Source organism: Pristiophorus japonicus, chromosome 7 (genome assembly GCF_044704955.1).
Source record: "Pristiophorus japonicus isolate sPriJap1 chromosome 7, sPriJap1.hap1, whole genome shotgun sequence".
NCBI classification, from domain to species: Eukaryota; Metazoa; Chordata; class Chondrichthyes; family Pristiophoridae; genus Pristiophorus; species Pristiophorus japonicus.
Genome location: NC_091983.1, coordinates 211,925,581 through 211,947,009, shown reverse-complemented (window position 1 = coordinate 211,947,009; position 21,429 = coordinate 211,925,581). Strand labels below are relative to the sequence as shown.

Here is a 21,429-nt window from a genome sequence, read left to right as displayed (position 1 = left end):
GGGATTTTGAGATATTTCAGGTGATCTCCTTGATCAACATTTTGGGTGTATTGGAAAAATCTTGGGTTTGGAAGCCTTTTAATAAGATTAGAAAACAAGTACTTTACATTCTGTGATCTGTGAATCACTATAAGCATAAATGAGAAGTCCGTGTAACACACAGATTCGTCCAGTTCAGAAGCCCACACAAATGGAGGTTTGTCCATGACCTACGAGCTGTGAATGAATGTACTATATTCTCACAATGCTTAAAGAAGGATGTGGAATGAAGTATCCCGGAATGCTTTCCAGAGTCTTAAGCAGTCTCTCACTTCAGCACCAGCCTTGGGATTACCAGATTACACTAAGCTAATCAACTTATTTGTGCATCACAAGTCGGGTTTTGCACAATCTGTTTTGACTCAGTTACATGGGGACAAGCAGCGACCGGCACATATTTCAGTACCCAACTAGACCCAGTGGCACGCGGACTACCAGGATGTCTTCCTTCGTTGGCAGCAGCTTATTATGCTATGCAACAGGCTCAGACAATAACTCTAAATCATCAAACCATTTTGTATATCCCACACTCTGTCGAGATTTTACTTACTAAATGTGCTACCCAACACCTAACCTCCGCAAGAACCACTAAATACGAGGTCGAACTGTTATCAAATCCGAACCTTATCATCAAAAGATGCACTACCTTAAATCCAGCCACTCTATTCCCCACGGAAGACGACGGCGAACCCCATTCATGTGAAATGGTAACTGAATTAGTGACTAAACCACGTATCAATTTAACAGATGTAAATGTGTAACCCTGATCTAATGTACTATGTTGACGGATCAGCCCTACGAAATGATAGGGGCCAACCTAGAGCGGCTTATGCAATTGTAACTCAGTTTAATGTTGTCGAAACAGCCTCTCTTCCAGACTCCTTTTCAGCCCAACAAGCCGAATTGTTTGCATTAACTCGAGTCTGTATTCTGGCTGAAGGACACACAGTTAATATCTACACTGACTCCAGGTATGCTTTTGGGGTATCACATGACTATGGACAAATTTGGAAGATTCGCGGGTACCTGACTTCTTCAGGAACCCCTATCAAAAAATGCAGAACAAGTGGAAAATCTCCTGCGAGCCATTCAATGCCCTTTGAAACTTGCCATTATCAAATGCCAAGCACATACAGGCCAGTCGAATGAAGTGGCACTTGGGAATGCCAGAGCTGATAATGCAGCTAAGTCAGCAGCTCTGTCTAAAGGGGGGATGCAGGTGTCATTGTTCCCACTAAGGAAAAATAATTGCTCAGACCCGCCACCCACTATTAATGACGTGCTGGCCTTTCAGACACAGGCCAGTACGGAGGAGGTGGTGACCTGGACGAAGGATCAATGTTATAAAAATCCAGAAGGAATATGGGTTCACCAGGACGGCCGCGTGGTGGCCCCTAGATCCTTACTTCCATGGACTGCCCGATGTGTTCATACATTCACACATGCAGGCAAAGGGGGATTGGCAGATTATATTTTGGCAACTTGGTATGCACCAGGTATTTCGGCAATTGCAAAACAAATCTGTGAAAATTGTGCTACCTGTCAGACAATGAATCCGGGTAAGACGGAAAAAGTAGAATCTGCCTCCCACCCAAATCCAGTCGGGCCTTTTGTACATTTACAAATGGATTTTATTGAATTACCTATGTGTATGGGATTCAAGTATGTATTAGTTATTGTAGATGTGTTCTCTAGATGGATTGAAGCCTTTCCATGTAAAAAGGCCGATGCCACTACTGTTGCTAAATGTTTGTTAAAAGAAATTGTACCGCGCTTCGGAATCCCTGCTAAGCTTTCTAGTGATAACGGGTCACATTTCACGGGAACTGTTATAAGAGAAATGTGTAAAGCTTTACAGATTAATCAACGTTTTCATTGCAGTTATCATCCACAATCAGCTGGACTTGTTGAAAGATATAATGGAATGCTTAAAAATAAGCTGGCAAAACTATGCAATGACACTGGACTGAAATGGACAGAACTGCTGCCCTTAGCCTTGATGGTAATGCGATCTGCAACCAACAGAACAACAGGCCTGTCACCGCATGAGATAGTTATGGGATGTCCCCAACGACTACCTTTTACAGCACCATTTACTGCAAAACAGATGGACATCCACAAAATGGAGGAAAATATGTTGAATTATTGTATTGCACTAACCAAATGTATTTCCAGCTTTCATTCACAGGTAAAGGAAGCCCAAGTCAAGCCAGCGGAAGGGAAGTGTCATAACCTGGAGCCAGGGGAATTCGTTTACATCAAGATTTTTAAAAGGAAAAGCAGTCTACAGCCAAGATTCGAAGGACCATACCAGGTCTTGCTGGCGACCAATACTGCAATCAAGGTAAAGGAAAGACCAACATGGATCCACGCATCCCATTGCAAACGGGCACCCGACCAGGAGGAAGGGACGAAGGAATCAGAGGAACAGAAAAAGGAAGACTGAATAAGGAACTGTATGGACTATGGGGACTGATGGTGCTGGGCTTGACAGGGTTTTACTTCACATTATTGATTACACCAGGGGTACAGACCCACCACCGAAGGGAATTGCACGTAAACGTATTTATGGCACTGAGTCATAGGTATGCTCAAGAAAGAAACTTGTCGAGTTGTTGGATATGTTCCCATGTACCTGTCCACTCCAGGGGGGGTATTCCCCTGAGATCTGTCCCCTTTAACGAATCAAAAATGGTAGAATGGTTGACAGTGCAAAATAGGACAAAACTAACTAAGGGGCCAGAAACGAAGGAGCAAACAGAATGGAGGTCGGCAGAGTATAAACTTACAGCATTCCAGGGATGGTAGCAGCCCAATTATGATAATAACCATCAGCCTCCCTTCCTAAGCATTACTCCCAGAATAGGAAATCCTGAAGGTATAATATGCCTAGTGAGTAATGAGACTAAAGGACCAGGAGCTGACGCCCTATAATTGCACCTACTTTATTTGTGGCCATAAAGCCTACCCATGGTTACCAGCCAACTGGACAGGGTCCTGTTACTTAGGATATGTGGTACCCCTTATCAGATCAGTAAGGACTCTAAGGGAGGCCTATGGAAGTCACAGATTTAAACGGGATTTGACGTGGCTAAACGGAATATTCAAGGTAATGGTGCCACCCTATGGAATAGCATCGACCGAATGGCAGTTACGGGAACTGGCTAACTTAGTAGAATCAGTAGCCAACGCAACTTCCCAAGCCTTTGAAGGGATAAATGACGAAATGGTAGCTATTCGAACAGTGGCTCTCCAAAATCGTATGGCCTTAGATTATCTCCTAGCCAAGGAGGGAGGAACATGCGCATTAATAGGTGAAGAATGCTGTACGTATATCCCAGATAAATCAGAAGATATCAGCAGTCTAGCTGAAAACATCAGGAAAAAGGTAATAGAGTATAAACAGACAGTTGGCCAGGACGGTATCACCTTGTGGGGTTGGGCATCAGGATGGTTGGGAGCCCTGGGGAAATCTGTGGTACAGGGTTTGATCATATTCCTGCTGATAGTCTTCGCCCTGTATCTATTATTTGTCGTCATTAAGTGTTGCTGTGCCAGGGTGGGAGAAACTATGTTACCTACCGAGACCACGGCTAGAGTTATGGTAGCAATAACTGTTGAGGGCTCTTGTGTGGAAATGGAAATGGAGAGACTGTACAAGATCAGAATGGATTGAGTTGTCCTTGTGAAGGACAAAATGGGGGAATGTGGAAAGTATTTTTATCTAAGCTGATACCATACGGTATTTGTGTGCCTTTTGATTAAAATGGAGTCCTGGCCCTTCCAGAACTTTCTGCATTTTAGCAGTCAGCTTGCATAAACCTGGTTTGAGATGGCTGATGGCCATCAGACAGCTAGGAGACAAGTCATGCTGAGACAAGTAACCCCCCATGGTGCTCTCCTATTGTCTACACTACAGGAGTTCCATGTCACCCCACCCTTATCTTCTAGCCATTATCTCTTTCCGAGACCTCATCCATTTGATGCAAACAGATAAACTGACCAGGAAATTGGAACAATCCTGACACAATACAAGACAGGTGATAGCCCATTACCTATGACTCATGGAGTAATGGCCGTTTGGCTTTCTGATAACCCTGACAAAAGGAAATATCTGGATACCATGTCAGGACCAGGATATAGTAATTAACTCTTTATCTGTATTCACTGACTGTGAGACAGAGCAATACACAAGGAGAGGCCAGAACTTTGGTTTTACTGTATAAATATCTTGTTAAACTGAACCATTTTGGAGGTGTTCACTTAGCCCTTGACTGAGTGTGACCTACCCCTTGCGAGCAAGTAAATTAAAAAGAAACTTCTACCGGAGCTGTAAGTGTCGGAGTCATTCTTTTCGGAGGTCGAGATTTCGACAGATACAGTATATGAGGACTTTGAGACATGACATATGGTAAGCGTACCATGCTTGGGAGGAACAGATGACTTTGGGCCTATGGTTCCCAAAGCTTTCCATCACTGGGTGCTTTCCTCGTCGCATGTCGGGGTCTGTTGTAGACCAATTAATAGAGACTGATTGCTATGTTTAGTCAACAATTCATAGGAACATAAGAAATAGGAGCAGGAGTAGACCATATGGCCCCTCGAGCCTGCTCCGCCATTTAATACGATCATGGCTGATCCGATCATGGACTCAGGTCCACTCCCCCGCCAGCTCCCCATAACCTCTTATCCCCTTATTATTTAGGAAACTGTCTATTTCTGGCTTAAATTTATTTAATGTCCCAGCTTCCACAGCTCTCTGAGGCAGCGAATTCCACAGATTTACAACCCTCTGAGAAAAGAAATTTCTCCTCATCTCAGTTTTAAATGGGCAGCCTCTTATTCTAAGATTATGCTCTCTAGTTCTAGTCTCCCCCATCAGTGGAAACATCCTCTATGCATCCACCTTGTCAAGCCCCCTCATAATCTTATACATTTCTATAAAATCGCCTCTCATTCTTCTGAATTCCAATGTGTACAGGCCCAACCTACTCAACCTTTCCTCATAAGTCAACTCCCTCATCCCCGGAATCAACTGAGTGAACCTTCTCTGAACTGCCTCCAAAGCAGTATATCCTTTCGTAAATATGGAAACCAAAACTACACGCAATATTCCAGGAGTGACCTCACCAATACCCTGTATAACTGTAGCAAGACTTTCCTGCTTTTATACTCCATCCCCTTTGCAATAAAGGCCAAGATTCCATTCAGTATCAGTATATGCTGTACCTGCATACTAACCTTTTGTGTTTCATGCACAAGTACCTCCAGGTCCCGCTGTACTGCGGTATTTTGCAATTTTTCTCCATTTAAATCATAATTTTCTCTTTGATTTTTTTCTGCCAAAGTGCATGACTTCACACTTTCCAACATTATACTCCATCTGCCAAATTTTTGCCCACTCACTTAGCCTGTCTATGTCCTTTTGCAGATTTTTTGTGTCCTCACACATTGCTTTTCCTCCCATCTTTGTATCGTCAGCAAACTTGGCTACATTACACTCAGTCCCTTCTTCCAAGTCGTTAATATAGATTGTAAATAGTTGGGGACCCAGCACTGATCCCTGCAGCACCCCACTAGTTACTGATTGCCAACCCGAGAATGAACCATTTATTCCACCTCTCTGTTTTCTGTTAGTTAGTCAATCCTCTATCCATGCTAATATATTACCCCCAACCCCGTGAACTTTTATCTTGTGCAGTAATCTTTTAAGTGGCACCTTGTCAAATGCCTTCTGCAAGTCCAAATACACCACATCCACTGGTTCCCCTCTATCCATTATCATTGTAACATGTGACCACCAGGATGGCTTGAGAGGGGAAAATTGCCCAGGCTTACCACTCCTGATCACTCTATATATAGACCAATGCTGGAACTGTACATGTTTGTGGATGTGATCTATTGATTGTGCTTGGCCAGGATGTCCCCCAAGTTGAATGGCCAGCCAACATTTACTATTAGGGCTCACATCTGAATAACTGAGTGGGGGAATGAGAAGGTGATTGCATTCTGTGGAACTGCGTTCCAGCAAAGAGTCAATGCCTTGAGGAAGGGTAAATTGGAAGGAAAAACACTTTAAACTTGAGGTTGGCTCATAGTTCAGTTTAAACATTAATTTAACTCAGCCTTAATCTCAATCTCAAACGTTACTTAATCTTCAGCTTTGTCTGCAATTTAACCTCAACCTTAAATTCCACCAGTGCTTTCAATTCGATTGCAGCCTTACCTTCAGACTTCGTCACAGCCCACATCTTATATTCAACCTCAGCGTCAGCTTCAGTTTCAGCTTCAAATTTAATCTCTGTCTAAACTTTAATTCAGCTTCAGCTTCTTCTTCAATCACAACAGTTTCACCTTCAGCCTCAACCAGACTGCAATTCCAATCTGAAATCAGCCTAAACTTCCAGCTCAAGAACATAAAAACTAGGAGCAGGAATAGGCCATTCGGCCCTTTGAACCTGCTCCTTAAATTCAGCTTTCCACAGGTAAATAACATTGAGCATCTTAACAGCCAACCCACCGGGTTTCCGCCCCTTGGGTAAAGTTAAAATCTCCCTGTAAATGTAAGAGATATGAAACAGACGGCAGGAAAAACTGCTTTGCTCACAGGGTTGTGAGGCTTCGGAATTCATTTCCACTGTTCGTGGTTGAGGCAAAAACCATGTTTCATTCAAAAAGTATTCAAGCATCGATTGAATAGGTGGATGAAGGACAATATTTTGAAGGTACATGAAAAGACGGTATGTAAATGTGATTAGAACTATTTGTTCTCATGGAGCATAAGCACCAACATGGACTGGTTGGGTAAATGCCCTGTTTCCTGTTGTAACTTCTGTGTATTTCTATCTGGTTATATGTAACACTTCTTTTTTGGATATTTATCCCTTATTGGTAGGTAAGTTGGTATGAGGCCAGCTCACATGACCAAAAACAAAAGTCAAAAGATACTGGGCACAAAATTCAGAGCCATAGCAACAAATGTTTGGGTGCTACGAATGCCCTTAGAGGTCCAAAGTGGTATCTGCGGCCCACAAGTGCACTTCCAGTACGAGTCGCGCCTGATGCCATATTGGTGAGGGTGTTAGCGCAGTGAATGTCCAACAGAAGTATGCCGAGTCGGCAGATCACGATGTCAATGCGTGTAATGCTGATTTGACGCCAATGTTGCGAGTTTGTTGCTCAGTACTCCAGCTAATGACCTCTCTTAAGCTCGCACAGCTGAACATGCGTTCAGTAGGAGGAAGGACCCCCAAGCAGCGCTATTTAAAGGGATCATCAACAACTTGCAGATCAGTTTCTGGCTGATTGCTACTGTTGCTGTGTCTAGTGTTTGGTGTTTCTCTAGAGTTCTTTAAAGTTACTAAAGTGTACAGGGAGTGGTGTGTCAGGTGCTGAAGGACGTTGTCCTGACTTCGAGGCTTCCCCACAAGCCACTTGCTCCCAGACATGGGTACAGTAGTAGAAATTCCCCTTGGAAGACAGCATGACTGGGAGAATGAGCAGAGGTGACACAGAGTGGGGCAAGCTACTAGAAGAGGGAGGACGAGGAAGGGGAGAGGGGCTCTCAGCAGGAGGCCACATCAACCCAGGGTGTTCAGGGAGAAATTGTCCGACCTGAACCTCAGCGAGAAACAGTGTATCGGATGTCTGTGCTTCACTAAGGACGTCCTCATTGAAATCTGCCACCTCCTCCAGCCACAACTACACCTCAGAGCGGGGCAAGGACCCCATTGCCAGTGACCGTGAAGGTCATGGTGGCCATTCATTTTTATTCGGCGGGCTTCTTCCAGGCTGGAGCTGAAGATATTTGCAACATCTTACAGTTTGCCGTCCATTGTTGCAGAAGGGAGGTCACTGAGGCTCTCTCTATAAGGGCGGGGGAGTAGGACTAACTGAGGTGCTCTTGCAGCGAGCCGGCACAGGCTCGACGGGCCGAAAGCCTTCTTCCGTGCTGTAACTGATCTACGATTCTATGATTCTACAGCCAGAGAGTAGCAGGGAGGGTGCACATAGTTGCGCGAAGATTGCAGGCTTCCCCATCGGGCAGGGTGCCATTGGCGGGCGCCACATGTCAACTCTGAGAAGTGCCGCAACTGAAAGGGATTCCATGCCCTCAACGTTCAACTGGTGTGTGACCATACGCTGAGCACCTGGGAGGGCGCTGAGCACCTCGAGCCTCGTCACCGAGAGTATGCAGAAAACAAGCGCAGGCAGCGGAAAGAGCGTGCGGCAAACCAGACTCCCCACCCACCCTTTCCTCCAACCACTGTCTGCCCCACCTGTGACAGAGACTGTAATTCCCGTATTGGACTGTTCAGCCACCTGAGAACCCACTTTTGGAGTGGAAGCAAGTCTTCTTCGATTTCTTCGAGGGACTGCCTATGATGATACGCAGCGAATCATACAGATCAGTGTATCCTGGCAGCACTCATGATGCCTTTGATCTGCCACAGTCCACTGTGCCAGCTGCCTTTGACAAACCAGAGGGTGGCTACTGGGTGCCAAGGGCTATCCGCTGACGACGTGGCTCATGACTCCGGTGCACAACCCACGCACATGCGGGCAGCATGCTGCAACACGAAATGTCATAGAACAGACCATTGGTGTGCTGAAACAACGCTCCGGCTGACAGGACCACGCTAGAGGAGCACGGCATAGCAAGTGTCACGATTGGTGGTGCTTTGCTGCATGCGGCACCACCTCGCCATCATGAGAGCGCAGCCCTTGCAACCAGCTATACGGCGAGTAGCTGAGGAGCAGGAGGAGGAGGAAGAGGAAGGGAGGGAGGCAACCACGAAGGCAACCAAAACCCACACCTTACCTTCCCTCTATCACAGCATCCACTTAGCCCTGAAAGCCAACACAAAATAAACTTTCCAAACCACATTTATAAATCAAACCATGCCATATTTCATACAAACGTCAACTCGTCATACTTGTGCATTCCCTTAGCGCCTATCTTCACTGTGCCTTTGCCTGTCCCAGTACTCCTACACAGTGCTGCCCCAATGTCTGCAGCATGGCTGGTGGAAGGGCTGCTGACTTTCAGTGGGGGGAGACTGCAGATGGCCTTGGAGGATGACCAGGACCAGCTCTGGGCTTAGCAGGCCCAGTTGCAAACTGCACTTGGCATGGGCAAGCAGTAGTCTGGGCTGCCTGGCTGACTGGCAACAGCAAGGGCACTGGCGGAGCAGCAGTGGTGGGACGATGAATGCTGTCAGCAAGAGAGAGGGGAGCAGGTTCGTGCTCCACGGAGCCAGTGCCACTCCCCCGGGGCGCTGCCTCAGCGATCCCAGCAATGTGTTGGACGACAGATTACTAGACTGCTGTGACAGCCTGAACGCCCCATTGGACACTGGTATCCACAGCTATGATGCCAGCAAGCTGAGCTTTTGTGACAGAAGTCTGAGCCTCCACTACAGGACTCAGACATTAGGCGGCTTCTGAAATAAAAAGAGGACATGCTTAAAATACTCAGCAAGTCAGGCAGCATCTGTGGAGAAAGAAACAGAGTTAGCGTTTCAGATCAACGACCTTCTGTCAGAACTGGAAAAAGTTAGAGCTATAACAGATTTTAAGCAGAGGCAGGGAAGAGGGGGAGGGGAGGAAAGAAGTAAAGGGAAGGTCTGTGATAGGGTGGCAGGCAGGTGGGATTAAATGACAAAAGGGGTGATGATGCAAGGCAAAGGAAATGGTAATGGAGGATAGCTATCAAATAATATTCACTGTAAGCCCACTGACTCCCACAGCTTCCATGACCACACTTCCTCCCACCCTGCTTCCTGTAAAGACTATTCCATTCTCCCAGTTTCTCCGTCTCCACCGCATCTGCTCGGACGATGCCACCTTCCACACCAGTGCTTCCGATATGTCTTCCTTTTACCTCAACTGAGGATACCCTTCCACCGTGGTTGACAGGGCCCTCCACTGTACCTGTTCCATTTCCCGCACTTCTGGCTCTCACCCCTTCCCCTCCCTCCTGGAACCATGACAGGGTTCCCCTTTTCCTCGCCTTCCACCCACCAGCCTCCGCATTCAACGGATCATCCTCCGCCATTTCCGCCACCTCCAGCATGATCCCACCACCAAACCCATCTGCCCCTCCCTTACCCGTTCGGCATTCTGAAGGGTCCGCTCCCTCCGTGACTCCCTAGTCCAATCCTCAAACACCACCAACTTCCCACGGCACATTCCTGTGCAAGTGCAGGAGATACAGCACCTGCCCTTTTACTTTTTCCCTTCCCATCGTCCAGGGCCTGAAACACTCTTTCCAGGCAATTTACTTGTACTCCCTTTCAACTTAGTATGCTGCATTCGCTGCTCACGATCAGTCTCCTCTACATTGGAGAGACCAAACGCAGATTGGGTCACCGCTTTGCAGAACACCTCCATTCAGTCCGCAAGCATGGCCCCAAGCTTCTCGTGACCTGTCACTTTAATTCTCCACTCCACTCCCGCTCTGACCTCTGTGTCCTCGGCCTCCTATACTGATCCAACAAAGCTCATCGTAAGCTCGAGGAACAACACTTCGGCAGCTCACAGCCTTCCGGACTTAACATCGAGTTCAGCAATTTCAGATCATAACCTCTGCCCCCATTTTTTAAGATGGCAACTGTTGATGATTCTGCCATTCCCATTTACACCTCCTCTAGACCCATCTTTTGTTTCTTTACTTGTCCCGTTACCATCTCCTTTGCCTTACACCATCATCCCTTTTATCATTTAATCTCTCCTGCCTTCCGCCCTATCACAAACCTTCCATTTGGTTGTTTCCTCCCCTCTCCCCTTTCCCTGCCTCTGCACTTGCTTAAAAACCTGTTTTATCTCTAACTTTTTCCAGTTCTGATGAAAGGTCATCAACCTGACATTTTGGCCGGAATTTTACCGGCGCTGAGAGGACGGGATCAGAGGTGGGTCAGCTTTGAAATTTAAATGATTGACAGTAGATCGAAACCCTGCTGTCAACCCACCTCCACGCTACTTTACCAGCTGTCGGGTCTGCCAGCACTGAACCAACCTGACACACAGTGGCAGGGGAGGCCAATTGAGGTGATTAATGCTTTGTTAAAAGGCTATTGAACATCAATTTGAGCTGTACTTATCATTTTCCAGCTTTTTGACGAGGTTCACAAAGCTCGGGAATCACATCAGGTAAGTAGGTCGGGTGTTCAATCAATATCTATTCTTCTCAATATTTGACAGCTGCAAATGTGGTATAAAAGCTACCATTTCACAACTGTTCACTTTCCAATCTCAGAAGCAGCAGCTTCTAGGATTTGGAAGACAGATTGAGCTTTATGCAGGTTGGAAGTGTTTGGAGCAAACTCTATATCCAGTGTCACCTCATTGGAACAACCTCTCTGACCATTGACAAATCGCTTCGGTCATCTCTACCTCACCTGCCATTTATTACATTAGAATTGGTGCCCTTGAAATGATCTCATCTTGGTCCTCAGAATCCCACCACGATCAACCCCAACACCAGCATCACCAGGCACACCAGCAGCACCAACAACAACACCAACCTTCTCCCCAATTGATTGGTGCTGCACAGGACACAGGGCATCAGTACCCGACCACATTTCTGCCTGGGATGCCAGGGATGGCCTCACCATGGGCACCTTTACTTCACTTGATACTGTACACCCTGGCTGCCACATGATGTGCCAGGCTGGCACCACCCACACCAACACTATAAAGCATCCCTACAATGCCCAAGCCATTCCTTTCATACTTGCCACCATTGAGGAGGTACCGTTATGTCTCACCATTCACTGCAACTCACTAAGCCACTTCCAAAGGTGCACACAAATCAGTCCAAGAATGCAAAGTGTTGAAAATAAAGATTTCAATGTTTGACAACACTTTAACAGAAACTTTATATTAACATTGGTGAAAACACCCAAGTGCCTACCCTTGTGTGTTGTTAGTTGGTATGATTGGACTAGGATGAGGGTGAGGACTGGCTAGTGAGTTGGGGATGTGATAATGTCGCTAGAGAGAGAGGGATGGATGGAGGTGCAAGGTAAGTTGGTGTGAGTAAGGATGTGCAGGAGTAGGGTAGGGAAGGCAGAGTGATGGGGATGTGATCAGTGGCACAGCAGGATGAGGTTGAGTGTGGCTTTGAAGTAATATTTTGTGATCCACTGAGATCATTGAAAGGTTTGCACCACTGCAACCTGGTCCTCCTGACAACATCCCTGCTTGTATCCTCCTGTGCAATGTGCAACCAGGCTGCATTGGTCTACTAGGGAGGTCTCTTCCTCCATGGGATGGGAAGAAGACCTCCCTGCATGTTGTGACTCCCTCTATAAGCATCTTGGGGGAGTCATGGGAGAGCCTAGGTGCAACCGTGCACCTCTGTGCAGTGCTTGTCAGTGTTTGCAGCAACTCAATGCTGTAGAGCACTGACAGCACAACGTTAAAATCAATGTGGCCATGGTCCCTTTAAGGAAACCGACTGATGATGCGTCATCAAATAACCTCTTCAGACCCGCTTCCTTTTAATTGGCCGGGAACCTCGCAGAATGGGCTTAACAAGCCCCATCAAGGTAAAATCACTGATACAGAGCGGGATGGAAACGGTAGCGGGCTGGGATCTCGCTACAGACCCCGGCCACACACCGAACCCGCCTCGGTAGGCAAATTGCATCCGTTAACTCTGTTTCTATCTCCATAGATGCTGACTGACCTGGTAAGTATTTCCAACATTTTCTGTTTTTATTTCAGATTTCCAGCATCTGCAGTACTTTGCGTTTATGTTGGCTGGCTTCTGCTTGTGTGGGAACGGAAGCTAAGACATCAACCATCAGATGCTGTATCATGGTTGGATCCACAAGTACACTAATAGAGTTGACTACCACTTCCATGCAGGAAAGGATAGGCTTCAAGCTCTGTGCAAAGCCCTGTGACAAGTTAGTGCTGGACTCCTCCATGCTCCTTGACATTGCACTCAGGCTTTCAGGCATGCCTGCCAATGCACCAAGCATTTCATTGTGCATACCCATCAGCCTTCTTTTGCAGCCTGCCCCATCAAAGTCCTCATCTGAGTCCTCATCTGAGTCCTCTGTAGCAGAAATCATGCGCGACCTTGCTCTCTGGGCAGCGGGCACCTGCGTTACCCTTTCCGCCTGCCCTGGCTGTAGCCCACTCATGTCGCACTACATGCAAATCCCGCCTCTAAGTATAGGAGTAGGGAAGTCTTACTGCAGTTGTACAGGGCCTTGGTGAGGCCCCACCTGGAATATTGTGTTCCGTTTTGGTCTCCTAATCTGAGGAAGGACGTTCTTGCTATTGAGGGAGTGCAGCGAAGGTTCACCAGACTGATTCCTGGGATGGCAGGACTGACATATGAGGAGAGACTGGAAGAACTGGGCCTGTATTCACTGGAGTTTAGAAGGATGAGAGGGGATCTCATAGAAACATATAAAATTCTGACGGGACTGGACAGGTTAGATGCGGGAAGAATGTTCCCGATGTTGGGGAAGTCCAGAACCAGGAGACATAGTCTTAGGATAAGGGGTAAGCCATTTAGGACTGAGATGAGGAGAAACTTCTTCACTCAGAGAGTTGTTAACCTGTAGAATTCCCTACCGCAGAGAGTTGTTGATGCCAGTTCATTGGGTATATTAAGAGGGAGTTAGATATGGCCCTTGTGGCTAAAGGGATCAAGGAGTATGAAGAGTAAGCAGGAACGGGTACTGAGGTGAATGATCAGCCATGATCTTATTGAATGGTGGTGCAGGCTCAAAGGGCCGGATGGCCTACTCCTGCACATATTTTCTCTGTTTCTATGTTTCTAAGCTATCCTCTAAATTACGCACAATGTGAGTATCTGAGCTGGTGGCTGCGGGTGTGAAATTGAGTGACGGTGTTTCTTCTTCATCACTGTCTGCTTGCTCTTCCACCACTGTCTGGCAGATGGCAGTTCTTGGGTATCTGAAAGAAGAAAGGCACAAGGGTAGGGTTGTGTGAGGAGAGGGAGGGAAAGCAAGAGGTGCATGCTTACACCATCTGCAACTTGTAAATGTGAAGACATTGTGGACTGAGGTGGAAGTGGAATGTGAGAAAGAGGAATAGTTATGAGGATACCGTCATCTTCTATCGTTTCAGCCCTACCGCTGGCCACGGCCTCAGCAATGGCTGTTCAAAAGATGGCAAGCACCGTCGCCTCCATGCGGGTAAGGACATCCAGCCGTGCATGTCCCCTGCCGGTTAGTTCCTGCTGCCTCCAGTTATGCGCCACCTTGTCTTGCAAGAGAGAGGGAAGTGTGTCAGTGAGTGTGGTGCAATCGGTTTGGGTGATGTGGCTGTCGTGGTTGAATAGCTGGCAGTGTGTGAGCTATGAAATGTGGGTGTGAGTCCTGATTGATAGAGATTATTGGTAGATGAGTAATGAGGGTCTGGTGCATTGAGCAGTTGTTGAGGCTAGTGGTGTAGTTGGTGGGATATGGTATTTGAAATAAATTCACTGACCTTGACCACTCATGTGAGGTCATTGAACGTTCAACAGTACTGCTTCCAGTTCCTCGGGGGTTGACTCCTGGCATTGATCTCCATGGCTATCTGGTCCCACTGTCCTTTTGGGAGATTATCTGGAGGCCTTCCTGGCCCCCTATAGATACCTCACCATCTCCTCTACCAAGGCCTCCAGTGCAGCATCAGAAAATCTTGAAGCCCGCTCTCTGCCATGTTGTGCCATTCTTTTTCCACTTCACAATGAGTTGCACCACCTGCTCCAATCACTTTAAGACATGCTGGCTTTAAGAGGTTCAGGCTGGCCTTAAGTGGTGCAGGCTTGTTTTAAGTGGCGCGGGTCGCTTTAAGTGGTGCAGGCTAGCTTTAAGAGGTGCGGCTCGCTTTAAGTGTTGCAGGCTTGCTTTAAGTGGTGCAGCCAGGCTTCAAGAGCTTCAGGCTGGTTTTAAGAGGTACAGGCTGGCTTTATGTGATGTAGGCTCCCTTTAAGAGCTACTAGCTTCTAACAAATTTGGGCACCCTGCAGGAATGATGTAAATTAGTAGGTAGCAGGAAGTTGGCGTGCTGTCAGCATCAGACAAAATGGGCATGTGTTATTTGTGCATCGAATTCCCCAGACCGGTTTTCGAGGGCTATCAAATTTAACTCGCATTTATGTTCACATATTTAATGCACCCAATGCCTTCAAAGACATGTATTGTTATGTCTTTTTTCGAAGAAAAACCTTCATAGTTTCTTTCTTAGTTTCTTTGCCAATATTCTCCTGTCCTTCGTTTCTGATTCCATAAATTCCGATTGTACCACAGCTCCACAATGTTCTGCAGTACCTGGCCCAAGTTACCTGTTCTTCAAGTGTGACTGGCATGTTATTCCAACTTGGGGGGCAGACAAGCACCACACTGTCCTCACCCAATGGCCAAACACACATTTCCAGCCTAGGCAACGAGATAGAGATCAGGAGCAGGAATTCTGGTTCATTTCCCTCTCACTGTGTCAGGCATTCAGAGGCAAAATGTAGCCTTGTTACCGTCAAAATGGTTGAGGTTAGCTAGCCCAGCGCAGACCAGGAGTCAAACATGAGACCATGCAGACCAAATAATCCAGCTATTTGCAATTCTTTACAGACTGAACCATTGGCTGGTGATGTCTGATTTTGACTTTAAGTATCTTGTGGGTGATGTTTACAGTCAAATTGTCACTTACTAAAGTGAATGCAGAGAGAAACGGGGCGAAACTGCGAAAACAGTCGCGAGGTAGGACTTCCTGTGTTAAGCGCAGAAGTTCCGCCGCACAAGCCAAATTGGGCTTACTGCCCCCGAGAGAAAGTGGAACGCAAAATCTCCATGGAGCGGCACGTAGCGCTGGCGGGAAGACAGGGCCCTCCCCTTCCATTAAAGGGATTAAATGTAGTATCTCCAAATTTGCGGATGACACTAAGTTGGGTGGCAGTGTGAGCTGCGAGGAGGATGCTGTGAGGCTGCAGAGCGACTTGGATAGGTTAGGTGAGTGGGCAAATGCATGGCAGATGAAGTATAATGTGGATAAATGTGAGGTTATCCACTTTGGTGGTAAAAACAGAGAGACAGACTATTATCTGAATGGTGACAGATTAGGAAAAGGGGAGGTGCAAAGAGACCTGGGTGTCATGGTACATCAGTCATTGAAGGTTGGCATGCAGGTGCAGCAGGCGGTTAAGAAAGCAAATGGCATGTTGGCCTTCATAGCAAGGGGATTTGAGTACAGGGGCAGGGAGGTGTTGCTACAGTTGTACAGGGCATTGGTGAGGCCACACCTGGAGTATTGTGTACAGTTTTGGTCTCCTAACCTGAGGAAGGACATTCTTGCTATTGAGGGAGTGCAGCGAAGGTTCACCAGACTGATTCCCGGGATGGCGGGACTGACCTATCAAGAAAGACTGGATCAACTGGGCTTGTATTCACTGGAGTTCAGAAGAATGAGAGGGGACCTCATAGAAACATATAAAATTCTGACGGGGTTAGACAGGTTAGATGCAGGAAGAATGTTCCCAATGTTGGGGAAGTCCAGAACCAGGGGTCACAGTCTAAGGATAAGGGGTAAGCCATTTAGGACCGAGATGCGGAGGAACTTCTTCACCCAGAGAGTGGTGAACCTGTGGAATTCTCTACCACAGAAAGTTGTTGAGGCCAATTCACTAAATATATTCAACAAGGAGTTAGATGAGGTCCTTACTGCTAGGGGGATCAAGTGGTATGGCGAGAAAGCAGGAATGGGGTACTGAAGTTGAATGTTCAGCCATGAACTCATTGAATGGTGGTGCAGGCTAGAAGGGCCGAATGGCCTACTCCTGCACCTATTTTCTATGTTTCTATGTTTCTATGTTTCCCGGGCGGAAAGACGTTTGCGCCCCCGGTGGTGCTAACAGGAGGTGCAAACGACCCGAATTTTTCTCCCAAAGTCTTGTTTGCAGTCCCGGGTGGCGGCTGGTGTTTGGCTTTGGGCAATAGTGTAAAACGAGCTATATTGCTTGAGCCGCCCATTATACCTCTCTCCCAACTTACATTCAATGGAGAGATGTATAACTGGGAGCTGGTCCAATATCGCCCGATTTACACTGTCACTACAGTACATTTTCCCCAGCTCTTTACATTACTGCAGGAAGAGATCAGAGACCAACGGTCGGTGCTGAATGTGTCAAAAAATGAAAGCCTCATACAAAGGACGAATCTTCCCAGAGAAACAAGGAAACCCGGTAATAGAAAACAGCTTCACACTTAAACATTGCCAAGTTAGAGCGGCAGTAACCCTCCCCGCACATTCTTCTCCTTTCAGTTCTCCAATGTTGTATTTCATTTGCCCCACAGGCGAGCAGGTGACCTGCTCTCAGCCTCCTGACAATCCCACTGATTGGCAACTGGGACCGTCTGCCGAACAATTCCTACAGTGACATGAAATTGTTTACAGCAGTAGGGGCCAAAGCGTCAAACAACCTGCAGACGGGCTCGTGCTAAAAGTACACAATAGACTGCAGAAGGTGCAAGTAGGAAAAACTTAAAATATCTCAATTGTTTTATTCCCACAGAATAATTATACTGTATTGCCATTGCTTATCTAAATCGATCAGTGTTTTGCAAAATACTCATTTGCAATTTGCAAATCTGCGATACACCTGTGAGCTATTGCTGCAAACACAGGAAAAACAGCTTTTCTCTCTTTCACAGGCACAGGCTCAACAAACACAGGTTAGTTGAGAGAGTACAGGAATCACTTGTAAGTATTTATCTTCAGTCACTTATGTTCAGTTTTATTTATTCAGTTTTAAACCAACCTCACTTCAAAGCACTTTTTTTTACATTTCTAGCCGTTCATTCTTCCCTCTTATTGCCCTCTCTTCTTTCTCTATTTCCCTTTTCATGTGTGCCTTTCTATAATCATCTTGTCTCATTCTTCTCTGACTGTCTTTCTCCCTTTATCTCCATTTCTCTCCTATTTCTCCCTGTATCTCTATATGTATGCATCAGTCTCTCTCTCACACCCTACTCCTCACCTTTTTTCTCTGTTTGTTTCTCTCTCTCCCTTTTCTCTCTTTTTCGCTGGCTCTCACTTTCCTCCCTGGTCTTTCTCCTCTTTCTGTCTGTCCCTTTCCCTCTACCTTTGCGCTAGATGTCTCTGATCTGTGTGATTTCATTCTCTCTGTCTCTTTTACTCCATTCTCTCTGTCTACTCTGTTCTTGTGTCTCTCTTTTTCACCTCCTTTCTTTTCCCTTCATGCTTCTCCTTTTCCTCTCTCTCTTTGCTGTATTCTCTGCTTCACGTACCCCAGGTATCCATTACAGGCTCTCTATAAACCTATAGGAATATCAAGGATTCTGGAAAAAAAAACACACTGCAGTTCGTAGCATAAATACAGAAATACATTTTGAGCAACAACTTAACAAAATAATGTGATGTTACTCACAAATTCAAATATCATCAGGATCTCTGGAAATGATGTACACACTTTCCCCCCAGATGGTATGGGACTGGTTAAAGCAGCTGCAGAGGACATGGTGTTACCTGCAACAGACCAAAAAGTTGCAAAAGAGATTGCTTCTCGAGTACAAGCACAGTCACAGTTATGTGACACTCTGAAGTGCTAGTTTAGTGTGTATCAGGATTACACTAGGGGCCGGTTGAAGGTGTGTCACTCAGACTTAATCATTCCTCCACAAACTTCTCATCATTGCTCCAGCACGCCTATCAAGTGAACCTGCAACCGAGAAGGGGGGGGAAGGGGAGTGATTGTGCTAAATGTTCCTGCGGTGACTTTTTTATCACCTGATTTTCCTTTTACTACTCAGTGAAAGATTTCTTAATTCTGTTACTAAGCTGCAAAAGATAAAAGCTGCTGAATTGAATGAACATATTTATCTTACTGAAACACTTTGTGTTTGTTTTACAAGGCGTCTTTCGAGTAACACAAATATAACTGCATAAAAACAACTCCAGTAAATCAACAAGTGATTCAAAGCATCAACAATCCCTTTCCATTTTTCTGTAAGCGCGGAGATGCACGTTAGCAAGCGGTGGCTACTGTTGCTTGTAACCCATTCCTCTCTCTGTAGCACTCAAACGACCCACTCAAATCTCCATAGCATGTGTCACAGAGCCGTTTAAATCCCCCTTTCTATGGCACGCACCCCCCACCTCAATGCCCACTTTGTGTCAGTTCGCCTGGCACCTTGCTGTACACTCCAGCCTTTGTATTTGTGGAGGTTTGGCTCAGAAGCTCAAAGCGTCGTCTTTGTATCGCCGAGGGACAATTCACTGAGGGACAATTCCCAGCATGCTTTCATATTCATGTAACCGAATTACATAAAGGCACACGGAGCAAGTGGCTTGACATTGTGCAGCATGAAAACTGAGGCCAATTCCCCATCTCCATCCTATGAAACAAAATTGTCGTAGGTACAAGAAAATAGTTGACCTTGATTTTTCAATACCTGGTTCATTGAGGTCAAATATATGTAAATTAGTAATAAGATTGAGTATCATTTTCAGGTGAGGGATTTTGCACAGAGACAATGCCATCCAATTGCCAAGATAATGGCCCAGAAATTCCTCTGGGGGGCCTTCTCGCAGGCACTTGCCTCCTTGCTGGATATGTTTTACGAATTTACCTGGTGGTCTAGGAGGCGCCCTGATTTCCGATGGGTTGGCCTTCTCCTCCCGCGCTGCGAAGCACACTCCCATGCAGAGGGTCCCGACGCAGAAGATGCAGTCATGTGTGACTGCTCAGCCAATCAGGTAAGTATTTCACAGGTTCCCATTAATAGCACCGAGACTCACGTATCTACGAGTTCTCAGTGCTATTAATGGGGACGAAAGCAATCACACAAAATAATAAAAACTAAAAAACAGACCACAAGTATTTAAATGAATTGAAATTAAAGTTATGTCCTATAAAAATAAAATATTTTCCCGATTTCTTAAAAAGTTTTTTTAATTATGTTTAAAAAATAAACTTACCGTAGTGGGGAGGGTTTTTAAGAATAAAATGTGTTTTTATAACTTTATTTTAAAATGTTTTTGTCTATTTTGAAACACTTGCGCCTGTAAAAGTAGGCTATACGCCCGCTTTTTCAGGCACAAGATTTTTGAGGACATTTACTGGGCAAGATATCCGTAAATATCGGAAATCTTGCCCTGCAAGTGTCCTCGCTCCCGATCTGCGGTGATCTGTCAAGCTAGAAACTTGACAGATCAGAAAAGCCGGTTTTCAGCGCATGTCCATAGAAACTTCGTACGGACCCGGGACATCGGAATTCCAGCACCTTTATCATTTCGCAACAAAAATAACTTTCATTTATATAGCACCTTTTGTTATGTATGTAAACCTGTAAATATCATGTCTAACCAGCAGAGGGCTTATCCCCTGGAGTCCCAAGGGATCCCACAATCCCTTGGGAGCACCTGTAGAAAAGGAGGCCTCACAGGCTGGAGAGGCACTCTGAGATCTGTAATAAAGGATTACGGTCACACCTTACTTTGAGCTTGAAGTATCTAGTCTGACTCTTTATTCAAGACATGACATACTGACGACGAGATACAGATGACGAACCCCACCGCAACAATGCGAAGAACCGTGGGCATCCTGGAGAAATTTTCGGAGGAAGATGATTGGGAAACCTTCGTGGAGCGACTCGACCAATACTTCGTGGCCAATGAGCTGGAAGGAGAAGTGAACGCTGCCAAACGAAGGGCGATCCTCCTCACCATTTGTGAGGCACCAACGTATGGCAAAACCTGCTCGCTCCAGCGAAACTCATAGACAAGTCATATGATGAGTTGTGCACACTGGTCCGGGAGCTTCTAAACCCGAAGGAAAGCTTTCTGATGGCGAGGTATCGGTTCTACACGTACAAGAGGTCTGAAAGCCAGGAAGTGGCGAGCTACGTCGCCGAGCTAAGGCGCCTTGCAGGACATTGCGAATTTGAAGGACACTTGGAGCACATGCTCAGGGACTTCTTTGTACTTGGCATTGGCCATGAAGTAATACTTCGCAAACTTTTGACTGTAGAGACCCCAAACTTGAGTAGCGATAGCCCAGGTGTTTATCGCCACCACAATCCCTTGGGAGCACCTGTATATAGGGAGGTCTCACAGGCTGGAGAGGCACTCTGAGATCTGTAATAAAGGACTACAGTCACACCTTCTTATGAGCTTGCAGTATCTAATCTGACTCTTTATTCAAGACATAGCACCTTTAATATAGTAAAACTTCCCATGGCACTTCAAAGAAGCATCATTTGGCAAAATTTGACACCGAGCCACAAAGAGATCGTTGGTCAGTTAGTAGTGGATCAAAGAGGCATGGCCGGCAATTATTGAGCGAATGAAATCACGGACTTTGCAAGAGGCCAGAATTGAAGGAAGGCAGAGATCTTGGAAGATTGT

At 46.2% G+C, this 21,429-nt stretch overlaps 1 protein-coding gene across 1 annotated transcript in view; it reads right to left on the bottom strand.

The window, feature by feature from the left end:
• Positions 1-18,657, bottom strand: part of malb (mal, T cell differentiation protein b) — a 31,045-nt gene extending 12,388 nt beyond the window's left edge. The window contains exon 1 of the mRNA XM_070885766.1: positions 18,452-18,657. Coding sequence (XP_070741867.1) covers positions 18,452-18,541 — 90 coding nt within the window. The 5' untranslated portion in view covers positions 18,542-18,657. The remainder of the gene's footprint in view (positions 1-18,451) is intronic.
• Positions 18,658-21,429: the final 2,772 nt, after the last annotated feature.